The sequence below is a fragment of the Podarcis melisellensis genome (genome assembly GCF_964234715.1).
Source record: "Podarcis melisellensis genome assembly, chromosome: 2".
NCBI classification, from domain to species: domain Eukaryota; kingdom Metazoa; phylum Chordata; class Lepidosauria; order Squamata; family Lacertidae; genus Podarcis; species Podarcis melisellensis.
The window spans coordinates 2,356,304-2,368,999 of record NC_138529.1 but is presented as its reverse complement, the minus strand read 5'-3'; the positions used below and the strand labels follow the sequence as shown (position 1 = coordinate 2,368,999).

General features: G+C 42.5%; 1 protein-coding gene across 2 annotated transcripts in view; it reads right to left on the bottom strand.

The window, feature by feature from the left end:
- Positions 1-12,696, bottom strand: part of PIN1 (peptidylprolyl cis/trans isomerase, NIMA-interacting 1) — a 38,476-nt gene that overhangs the window by 23,802 nt on the left and 1,978 nt on the right. Inside the window, exons 1-2 of one of the 2 annotated variants that reach the window (XM_081898213.1) lie at positions 10,907-10,943; positions 1,803-2,003 (exon numbers count right to left, since the gene is read on the bottom strand). In XM_081898213.1, the coding sequence (XP_081754339.1) occupies positions 1,803-2,003; positions 10,907-10,928 (223 nt within the window). In that variant the 5' untranslated portion in view covers positions 10,929-10,943. Of the gene's footprint in view, positions 1-1,802; positions 2,004-10,906; positions 10,944-12,696 lie in introns of those variants that run through there. The other variant, XM_081898212.1, reaches the window with a different exon arrangement.

The following is a 12,696-nucleotide window of genomic DNA, read 5'->3' as shown; positions in this document are numbered from 1 at the left end:
TGAAGCAGAAGCAAAAAAAAGCCAATGAAGTTCTAGGCTGCATCAACAGACATCTAGTGTCCAGATCAAAGGAAGTCATAGTCCCACTCTCTTCTGCCATGGTCAGACCACACCTGGAATACTGTGTCCAATTCTGGGCACCACAATTTAAGAGGGATGTTGACAAGCTGGAAGATGTGGAGAATAGGGTGACCAAGATGATCAAGAGTCTGGAAACTAAACCTTATGAGGAGCGGTTGAAAGAGCTGGGTATGTTTAGCCTAGAAAAGAGGAGACTGAAAGGAGATATGATAGCCATCTTAAGGGCTGTCACATGATGGATGGAGCAAGCTTGTTTGCTCATTCTCTGCGGGGCGGGGGGGGGGCATGTTACAAGAAGGGAGATTCCGATTAAATTTCATGAAGAACTTTCTGACAGTAGGGGCTGTTAGACAGTGGAAGGGACTCCCTTGGGAGATGGTAGACTCTCCTTCCTTGGAAGTTTTTAAGCAGAGGTTGGATGGCCATCTGTCAGGGATGACTTAGCTAAGATTCCTGCATAGCAGGTTGGACTAGATGACCCTTGGGGTCCCTTCGAATTCTAAGATCCTATTGCAGCCCTGCAAAACTCTATTCCACATGCAGAAGAAAACAGGAGTGGCTGAGTCAAATTTGAGTCTTGGCAGTGATTTCAGCCCTGGCAAGTAGTAGATACATTTCATTAATAATGGTAGAAGGTCCAACACTACAATTCTATGATTCTATATATTTAGACAGACAGATATATATACTCAATATTACAGGACAGAATAAAACTATTATAAACTTCTCCATCGTAGGATGAAAGTCCAGGAGCAAATTTTGTCACCTCATCAGCTGTTTGTATGAAATAGGTCCTAAGGCTCTAGATATAAAGCCCAACTGAACCCTCTTCTGATTATGCTGTTCATGCATCAGACAAAAAGCTATCTACACCACATGCCACCAACCCCACCTTATGCAAATTAATTTTGCATTATCGCACTCCGTCCGCCTACTTTATACTGAACATGATAACTGAGCACTGGAAATTCTTGCAGCACTGGAAATTCTTGGCAAGGTGGGATGGATGAGACAGCCAGCTTCTATGGACTAAGCTGCTACAGATGGCAATGAAGGAAGGACACTTAGCCATGCAGGGTTTGAAAAGGGCAGCCTTTCAGAGGCAGTTCCCACTTCCATATGTTTCTCCACCATCTTAAGAGCTGGAGACTTTATATGTGAACCATATGAACTGACCCAGACCATTCAATCATCATCCAAGGCCCTTCTTTGTGTTCCTCATTTGCACATGACAGAGGGCCTTTTCTGTGGCAGCCCTGCGCTTGTGCAATCTTCTCCCCAAGGAAGCTCATCTGGCACCTTCATTACATATCTTTAGGCGCCAGGTCAAAACTTTGCTCTTCCACCTAGACCTTTGGCTACTGAAGCAATCTCTGGCCTTTTAAACTGGGAGAGCGGGGAGTATTGTTTTTGTTTGTTACTATGTTGCGTACTTTTTGTGTTTTTATACTGTAAACTGCCCTGTGATACACAGATGAAGGGAGGCATATAAATTTAATTTATATGGTGCACAGACAATTTGTAGAAAAAATGGCCCTAACAGGCAACTGAAATGCCCCAATCAAGAGGAGTGAAGTGAGTCAACAGGTTCCTTTTGTCCAGAGGCTGCTGGCTTCATCACAATTTTGAAAGGAAAGCACTGCATTGGGGGGCTGGACTGTCTGGTGTGGAAAGCAGGGCTTCAGTACATTGAGCTCTCACTTTCCTTTGCTTTTACTTGCCATTAATTAGCTCCAGGGCCTCTTCCTTGCTCCGGGTGATCTTATCCTCCCTCCATGATGAAGGTCTCCTAGACTGGTTATGTTTCACCAAGAGATGTGAGCATCGCACTTTAGTCGGCTCTCCCTGTCCATTCTTGCTGTTTCCAGTGGGGCGTTCCCATTGGCTGGCATTTGTAATATGGTTGAAATAATACACACGCCCTGTGAGATAAAACAGGAGAAAAAGACTTTAGTTGTAGGGCACAGCAGATCAGCTTCTTTCTAAGAAGCATTCTCTTATGACCCATCCCACCCAATTATTTTAGCTTACAGCCTACCTACCTGAAATTCAGCCCGTTCCCTCTCACTTGCCTCCTTCAAAATTACCAGTTTGTAGTGTTTCTGCTCAATCCCCAACTGCTGCAACCAAGCTAAGGGCAAGTACCTCCCAGGACTATGTGATACCAACTCAGGCAAAGCACTATTATAGCTCCTTTGTGATGTCAGTAACATGCACAAGATGAAAATGACTATGAAAGAACAACATAGATCTGATGGCAAACCTTCCTGTGTACGTTTCACTGCAGGGTCGCAGCGACAGGAACTCCAAGCAAGAATCAGAAGAGCCCTGCCAAATTGATACCAGTTTCTCGGGGGAAAGCCCAACTGCGTGGTCACTCTTTGGAAAGAGCCAAAACACACGTGACGTGAAACACTACACGGGTGAAAAAGCTCAGGGTATTTTTTGGCTTTGGTAAGCTCAGCCATGATTATAAGCAATGCTAAATGTAATCTCTGGTAGCTTTAGAGTGACTGCCAGTAAATGAGGAAGATTCAACCTCCGTCCCCCCACCTTAACACACTTACAAATACACTCCAACAACAATATAAACCATCAGGGTGCATAAAAGTCCATTTAAAAAAAGATAATTGCTTTGATTTTCTCCCTTACCTTTGAATTACTATAATCAAATAGGCATTACACATAGAGACACAGACATTAAACCAACTTTTAATTTAACATGACTGTTTAAAAAAGCCTGGTTTAAAAAGAAAATGTGAAACCTATTAGGCTTACATTTGCAATCTCCTACAAGTAAACTCATCTTTGTAAGGCACAGTTAAAAGCCTAATTTTCATATGCAAAAGAGCCACCAAAGGATAAAACTGATTGTGACGAAGCATAGATATAAGCCAAATTGCAACTGCTAAGCATACTTTCCCAGGACTTAAGCCCAACTGAACTGTGTAGGACTTACTTCAAAGTAAACACATTTAGGACTGGGCAAGGGTTTTTATTTTCTGTTTCAAATGCAAATGTATCACCTGCTTTTCAATTGCTACAGCTCTTCAAGCATCAGGTAACAACACAATTCATAAAAATACCGGTACATGGTGTCCAAGATGAGATCCTATCCATTCTCTGCAATTTGAACGTCCAGTACCAATCAGTCAACTTTGTAGAGGCTGTGGTGGGAAAGGCACTAAACTTATTTCAACAGTTGTCATGGCCAAATAAATAAATCACTTGATTTGAAATTTCTCAAATAATTGGTGTGGAAAACTAGTGGGGCATGTGACCTTGCACTGCATCAGAAATATAAAAATACAGAAATTTTTAAATTCACCAGATAAAAATGGGGAGAGAGAACACAACACTAAAACAAGAAATCCAATTTTATTCTCTCAAAATACCTACAAGGAGATCTCATCACTAGTCCTCCATGTTTGGAGATATGTAAAGGAGAAAGTGTTCCCTCAAATTCCCTCAACGCCTTGCATTTATCCTAGTAACCAACAAAGTTCTTGCAGTATTAGGTGATATGCTCTGCACAACTAGCACTGCTGCCATATTCTGGAACAACTGATGTTTCAAAATTGTATTTAAAGCAACCCCACATGACAGTAATTTATCACTTTCTCTTAACTGCCCAAGCTGTGCAGCATGTTCCATTCTCAAATATTCAGGACTCTGCCAAGCAAACTACATGCATTAACTTTACATCTCATTGAAACACACTGTTCTGCCAAAAAATACAGACCCTCATCTCTGAAAGGTTCTGGGTAACTTTCTTTCAGGAAAGTGATCTTGCAGATTGTCGTTGCATAGGGATAGAGAAGGCCAAAGAGTAACTCAACAGTTTCACAATGTTCCCACATATTACAAAATAAGATACAATTCTAGAATGCAAAATGGCAAAATCATCTAAGTGTCAAAATGACCAATAAAGTTTTAGCTGCAAACGTATGTTTAATGGTTGCATCAGCTTATATTTGCTGCACGAATATGCATACATGAGTCAAAGGGTGGCCACCAGGTTTGCACTAATCTCAGGAGGTATTCTGTCCCACTCCTCTTTGCAGATCCTCTCCAAGTCAGTAAGATTTCAAGGCTGATGTGTAGCTACTTGAACCTTTAGCTCCCTCCAGATTTTCGATGGGATTAAGGTCTGGAGACTGGCTAGGCCACTCCAGGACCTTAATGTGCTTCTTCTTGAGCCACTCCTTTAATGGTGCCTTGGCCATGTGTTTTGGGTCATTGTCATGCTGGAGTACACATCCTCGACCCATTTTCAATGCCCTGGCTGAGGGAAAGAGGTGCTCACCCAAGATTTGACGATACATGGTCCTGTCCATCATCCCTTCGATGCACTGAAGGTGTCCTGTCCCTTTAGCAGAAAAACACCCCCAAAGCATAATATGTCCCCCTCCATGTTTGACAGTGGGGATGGCGTTCTTGGAGTCGTAGGCAGCATTCCTCCTCCTCCAAACACGGCAAGTTGAGTTGATGCCAAAGAGCTTGATTTTGGTCTCATCTGACCACAACACTTTCACCCACTTCTCCTCTGGTCATTCAGATGTGCATCGGCAAACTGCAGACGGGCCTGTACATGTGCTGTCTTGAGCAAGGGGACCTTGCAGACTCTGCAAGATCTCAGTCCTTCACTGCGTAGTGTGTTCCCAACTATTTTCATGGTGACTATGGTCCCAGCTGCCCTGAGATCATTGACAAGTTCCCCCCTGTAGTTCTAGGCTGCTTCATCACCGTTCTCCTGATCACTGCAACACCATGAGATGAGATCTTGCAATGGAGCCCCAGACCGAGGGAGGTTGAGAGTTATTTTGTGTTTCTTCCATTTGCAAATTATTGCACCAACTGTTGTCACCTTCTCACCAAGCTGCTTGGCAATAGTCTTGTATCCCAGTCCAGCCTCGTGCAGGTCTACAGTCTTGTCCCTGACATCCTTGAACAGCTCTTTGGTCTTGGTGGCTACTTTGGAATCTGCTGGATTGATTGCTTCTGTCGACAGGTGTCTTCTGTACAGGTACTGTAACGAGCTGGGATTACAGGCAAGACCTCTCTCTTACAGCAGGTGCTTCTAATCTCAGCTCGTTACACACAGTGAAGATACCAGATAGCCTGACATCTGGCTGATTGATAGGGGATCAAATACTTATTTCACTCATTATAATGCACATCAATCTCTGACTTTTGTCTTCTGGGTTTCTGGGGGTTTTCCTGTTGTTATTCTGTCTCTCACAGCTACAATAAAACTACCATTAAAATTATGGACTGGTCATTTCTTCGTCAGAGGGCAAACGGGCAAATTTAGCAGGGGAGCAAATACTTTTTTCCCTCACTGTACAAGAAAATACACAGATGTGTGCACTCAGGATACTTCACCCCTCTGCCCGGACACAACTACTTCTTGCTCCAAAACAAAGCCTAAAATCCACTAATTTAGCCCAAAGTACCAATTGCTGGTCAGCTGCTACAAATTTAACACACATATATCAGCTTCATGCAAAGCATGAGCTACTCAAACCTGGTTGTTAGAAGAAACCATAAAGTTGTCCTGTAGCAGGTATGCTGTACTTGAAGGTCATAATGAATTATTAGAAGAGATGGCTGGAAAAAGCAGCCTTTAGCTCGCCCTGTCCCTACTCGACCAGCGAGAAAAAACAAGTGTGTGCATTTTTTCAGAAAAAGACTGTTTTAGGCCTATACTGAAAATGAAGGATGCTGGGTCCTCTTGGCACAGAGCTGTGGGAGATTACATTTCCCTTTGCCCAAAGAAATCAGTCACAAAGAAATCCATATGAAGGGAGGATGGAAAGCCTGGATATTGCAGGGTCTGGTGCTGCTGTTTTAAACGCATTGCAGTCATCTGCAGATCTTAAAAGAAATAGACTGGGTTGCCTGATAGAAGCTAGGGAAGTCCTAAGTATCTGGGCCCCATAGCCTTTAAAGCCCATTCGTGAGGAATTTGAAGTAATTTTCCACTACTAGCAGATTTCCGGCTGAAATCTGATTTAAGTGTATTATTAAAATCACACAGACACACAGTGCAGTCCCCCACTTGCACTCTCTTCCATGTAAACTTGTAAAGCTCCAAGATGGGTTCCTTCCCTATATATTTACAGCTGCCCTCTGTCAACACCCCCAATGAAAAGGCTGGTTAGTCACTTATACTTCATTCCTAGTCCAGAACCCACAGAACAACTTGCTTGCTCTGTACTTGCAATTGTTTGCCAAGTCTGTAGCAGCCAAGCTATAGTATCTCTTTCCTTCAGCACTTCCTGTTCCTGAAGCAGGAGAAAAATGAACACTTTGCTGCCTCAAGTGCAAGAACCCCACACACCTGCTTAGTCTAAGCCAGACAGATATTAAACTGGGCTTGTAAAACAGTAACTTGCCTGGCTGCTCGTGACCCGTAGAAATTGTCCTCAGGCAAGGAAGGATTTGTAAACCGGAGTCTGAAGTGTTTGCTCGTTCCATTTCCTTAATGGGATGTCAGTGTACAGTGGTGCCTCGGGTTAAGTGCTTAATTCGTTCCGGAGGTCCATTCTTAACCTGAAACTGTTCATAACCTGAAGCACCACTTTAGCTAATGGGGCCTCCTGATGCTGTCGCGCCGCCGGAGCCCGATTTCTGTTCTCATCCTGAGACAAAGTTATTAACCCGAGGTACTATTTCTGGGTTAGCAAAGTCTGTAACCTGAAGCGTATGTAACCTGAAGCGTATGTAACCCGAGGTACCACTGTACTGTAAATGACTGTTTGGGGGCAGACGGCTATTAATAATTTGTGAGCGAGTAACTTTTGTGAAATTCATAGGGGTTTTGTTGGGGAAAAATAAGTTTCAACCGAATCAGAAGATCTCAAAATACTAGTTTCCCCTTAAATGCAAAGCTACTTCCTCTGGTAGGGTAGTCATGTAATCTGCAACTGACAACTGGAGAGAAGACCAACTACAGAATGGCAACCTGACACACTTTCTCTCCTCTCATTTAGGGATAGTCACCAGCGTTTGGAGGCCAGATACATAAACTAGTCACCAAATGGTACCTTAAACCTAGGTTGCAGTTGCCACAACAGAATGTCTAGGAGTCATTTTTTCTCCTGTTTTTGCAATGGAATTTGTTATTATTATTAATTTCATTTCATTTCTATACCACTTTAATTGGACTTGTGCCAGAGCATTTTGTGACTGGCGCTGATCCAGTTGGGACCCTGTGGAAATCTCTGGGCACCAGGTTGGTGACGGACATCTCCATCCGGGTGGTCTCTCCAGCTTTCTTAAGCAGGTCAGCAGAAGAGCTTACTTATTGCCTTTATCTCCCACCTTTTTTCTCTAAGGAGTACATTGTTCACCTCCCTCCCCTCAGTTAATCCCCACAATGATCCTGTGAGGTAGCTGAAGAGCCTGTGGCTGGCCCAAGGTCACCCGGTGAGCTTCATGGCGGAGTGGGGATTTGAACCCTGATCTCCCAGGTCCTAGTCCAATAATGTCACCACTACACCATTTGATGGTTATAAACTAATTTGAGATGTTTTCTTTAAAATATAAAGTGCTATAGAAATGAAATGGAAAAAACAATAAAGCACATTTGGGGGAAAATGGCACCTAGCCATTCCACTGTGGCGACTGTAACCTAGGTTTAAGATGCTATTTGGCACTTAGCTTATATATCTGAGTTTATATATATATATATAAATATATATATATCAGCTTATATATCTGAGTTTCTAACACTGCTCAAGACTGTGACCTGACCAAGTCTTCCCCAGCTGGAGCCTTTCAACCTTTTTAGTGATGCAGTGGTCATGAGCCACCTGAAGGAGCAAAGGTGCTAGAAGCCTGGAGTATCTGAACTAGGTTTGATTGCTAAGTAGAGTGGAAGTGTCACAACCAGGTACCCACCATTAACAATAACATGCAAGACCCCCAGATCTTCCCAGTAACCTCTCTTGATGGCTTCACATTTCTCATCAACCAGACAGACACCTCCTTTTGCAGAAAGTATAATTTGAGCATGGCAAGAAGAATAGGGGAGAATTATAGTGAAGGCCACCCAATTCCTGCCTTCTCTAACATGGTGCCCTCCAGATGTTTTGCCCATAACTGCCACCACGCCATGACCTTTGGCCAAGCTGGTGGGGGCTGATGGGAGCTTTAGCCCAACAACATCTGGAGTACATTAAAGCCAGTCGGTCATATTGTGACACAGCCCACTAACAGAAAAGCATGTACTCTTTGCAGGATTTAATGATGGTATTATAATGACTTTTATTATCAGCCACTGTCTTATTCCACTTGCTAGGAAATGGAGACACAGCCTTCGTTTTCCTGTGTTGGAGTCCTGCAATACCAACCACTAACATTTAATTGCATGCTCCATTCATACCAAGAAGCAAATAAACAAGAAGCAAAAGACCACCCTGAATGTATACAGTCCTCAAACAACCTACACACATGCAACAACTTCATAGGAAGTCACTTGAGAACTGCAGACAAAGCATACTACTCTCGCTGCCACCTGCAGCAACTGGAAAAATGAATCCAAATGTTGAAGGCAGTTAATTCTATTTTAAAATTTTGAGTACAGGGTTCCTTGTGTTCACTGGGTCATTAGGTTACTTTCCACAAAGTCCCTCCACAAATGTAAAAGAGAAGGGGATAGGAAAAGTGGTGCTCAAACTGAAACACTTGCTATACGGAGTGTATAGACAACAGATCCATACTACCTCACCCATTCCTACACCAACGTATTTAAGATAACCACCACCCAAAAAAAAAAAAAACACCAAACACCAAACAAACAAACAAACAAACAAACAGGAACAGTTTATTTATTTAGGGAAGTCTGAGGACACCCAGCTCTGCAAGTGCAAAAAAAGCTATCAAGAATAAGGTGAGAGTGAACAATGAAATAAAGGCCAAGAAAAGGCCTCACACCTGACCCACAAACCTCATAAAACAATACTTTGCTTATCCGCCTGCTCACAGAAGCTATGAGTGCATGCTCCATGCAGCAAGTTTGGGGCTCTTTGGAAATCTATTCCCTTGAGGTAAAAGTGAAAGATCTGGAGAAGTTGTTAGGCACACAGGCAACAGCACCAACATTAAAAAATAGTTATGAGGTTTTATAGGTTGTTGTGTAGGAAGCTTAAGTCAAGCACACTGAGGGGGCATTTAAAAAATGATATTGCTTCACATACAGCTAGCTAGGCAGGGAGGATTGCAGGGTCTCAATGTGTGGATGGGGTCCCCAGAATCACAGAGTGCGGAAATATCAGGTTCATGTTCCCTGTACTGTAACTGTCCACAACCCAAACTGAAGGTTGGGATGAAACTCAAAGCTGGCAAAAACTCAGGAAGGCAGCCCAAATGAGAAAGTGCTGGGTGGCTTCAATTAACCTCCCATTATCTGGGCACATATACATTCAGATTACAGCAAAGCGATGAAATTTCTAGCTATGTTAGGGGAACTGTGCCTTAGACCAGTAAAGAACACAATGGAAGCTGCTGACGTTTAACTCAGTTATTAGCTGCACTCCTAGATCACGGTTGCAGAATACAAAGGTTGCCACTATAAAATGCTCCATGTTGGTGTTTTCTGATCAGCTGGAATCCCCTTCTTGGGATCCCCACAAGCATTACTCATTGGGGAGTGATGTGGGGAAGGGCCTTCCTGATCATGGCAGGTTGTTTGTGGAATTCCTTCTCCCGAGAAATGCAGTTGTTCCACCCCATCTACTGAGTTAAAGGCAAGGTTTGAAGAAACACCTGCTTTAATCAGGACCTTTGGATTAAACAAACTGTTTCTGTTTAACATAATTATGTTCTCAACTGTTGTCACTTGTGTTGTTGCATTTATCAATGTGGGGTTAATAATTTTAACTGAGAGCTTTGTATTTAGTGAGTTTTCCTGCTGAAAACTCTGCCTCTCTCATTTTAATTATATATATGTAACTCGGTTGTCAAATGTGATCTCTTCCGGAAGAACGTTAGACTTCCTCAATGTTCGACAACCAAGGCACAAAGGGTAGATGGCAAAGTCAATGGAGAAAAAAGAAAAAAATGCAGCAGAAGCTGTGCCACTTCCAAGACGTGTTTGAAAACGGAAGCAATTACTTGGCGTTCAGGTTCTGAAACATTCAGCTTCCAAGACGCTAGAAAACAGAGGTACCACTGTATAGATAGATAGATAGATAGATAGATAGACAGACAGACAGACAGACAGATAGATAGAAGTTGCTCTGAAAGTGCAACATGGTCACTTACTAAATACAGTATCAGATAAAATATACTCAGATTACGAAAGGGACAAACAAGTTCAAGAGGATGTCTGCGGTTGACAAGCAGTCGCAGAAGCAAATGCAAGGTTTCCTTTAAAAAGTGGAAGTCTAACCCGAATTAGGAGAACAAAAAGAAGCATAAACCCTAACAAAATAAATATGAACCGACAATAAGAAAAATAATGAAGAATTTAGAACACAAGTCAGACCTGAAACAAAATGTTTATCTGTAAAAATCCCTGGCTCAGGATTCTAGCCAGCTCCTTTCAAATTCACCCAGTGCAGTGCTCCTCCAGGACACTACTTTCCCAACTCACCCCAAAGTTTTCTGTTTATCTTTTCCAACTGACATTTTGAGCATGCCAAGTCTTCACGTGGCTTTTTCTCTGGGGTGCCACTTTTAAATTTCTCTCTTAAGATATTGTGCAGCCTACAACCCCCTCACTTCATCCATGGTTTCCATTCATCATTCCCTCTCCACCATCTGGGTGGTGGTTTTTTTTAGGGGGGGTAGCTTTCTCCCCCCATCTTCCATCTCCTACCTTTTCCTTCCTCCTCTGCCATCAGCCAACACAATCAACGTCCCTGTACAGTTTGAATCCGGCTCGTAAGTGTGGTTTAGTAGTGTCACACTTCTGGATCCAAGCTCTGCTTTTTCTTCCCTCTCCTTTCCTCAATGTAACTAGATGCATGCGCAGTCTTGTCATTTTTTTTGCTTCTGGTTTTGTATCATTTCCTGGAGGGTTTTTTTCTTCTATTTCTGCAAACCTTGGGGATCTCTCAAACATACTAATACTTCCCTCTTCTTCTTGGCTGGTTCACTTTGACTAAAAATCCACTTTGACTAAAAATCCATGGCATGCACCCTCAACTATGGAATGAAATTGGTAAAAATATAGTCAACAATGTTAGTAATACTCAGTAATACTGGGTGGAATTTACCCTTGCACAATGAAACATTCTTCCCTTGCATGCCCCTAAATCTGCTCTGGGGGTCTCAAGGCATGCATAGGGCCAGAAGGGAGAAGTCCCGTTGCACAAGCAGAAAATATTCCACTTCCACAATAATACCATCCATTGAAATTAGCAAACATGACTAACTTAGGCATATTAATTTCAATATACCTACTGTAAAAAGGTATGTAAATATAGTGCTGATGATGCCAAGGTTGCAGGTTCAATTCCCACATGGAAGAGCTGCATATTCCTGCATTGCAGGGGGTTGGACTAGATTATGCTTAGGGGCCCTTCCAACTCTACAATTCTATTATTCTATGACCTATAACAATCCAGTATCATTTATCAGAAGCAGAAAAGACAAGCAGGGAGATGGCTGAACAGACAACAGAAGAGTAAAAGGATTCCTAACGAGGAGGAGAGAAGCTGAATGTATTATTTGTATTCGTTCTCACTGTGGAACCTGCTGCAGATAACTGTGCCTTCACCACTTTTTCCCTGAGTAGGCACCTGAAGAACTAAGTCAAATAGAAGTGGCAGGAGATGATGTTCTAGATCTGACAAATTAAGATGTTACCTGGTCAGTTAACACACACTCACTAATAGGAAACTTGTCACAACCATCAGCACACCTTTCTGAGGTAGCCAATACAACATCCATTTTTAGGATCCACCCCATTCTTCTGGTGCAAATTGCTTAATTGATTTTAATACTGTTTTATTATATTCTAAACTGCCTGAGACCTTATGGTGAAGGTCATGTAAGAAAATAAATAAATAAAGGGAGAAAGGAGAAGCAGAGGGGAGTCCATAACTAACAACCCTATTGGCCTAGCTTCTGTCCTATATAAACTGGTAGGAAACACAATTCAAAGTAGAATTTAACATAGAACAAGCATCACTAAGAAGAATCACCATGGCTTCTGCAGTGCAGTCCTGCCTCAACAACCTTTTAGAATTCTCTGAGTGTTGGTAATCATGTGCAGCCAGGGATAATCATACCTAGAGTTCCAAAATGCTTTTCAAAAAGTCTCTTAATAAAAACACCAGTGAAGAAACCCTTAGTAGTCACTGAGTAAAAGGGCAAGTGCCCTTACAGAACAAAAACTGGTAAAACAATGGGAAACAGAGGACAGGAACACGCCAATATTCACAATGGAAGGAAATAAGCAGTGAGGATCTGTATTGGAACAGATGCTTCTTGGAGGATCTGCATGACACAGAAACAGAGGTGAGCAAACTTTGCCAAGTTTGCAGACAGACTATTTAGGATGGCAAAGGCTTGAGCGAAATGGAGCGATCCTTTTGGAAGTCTTTGCAAATGGGTGAATGGCAAGAAAACGGCAAATGAGGTTTAATGTCATTTTAAAATGAA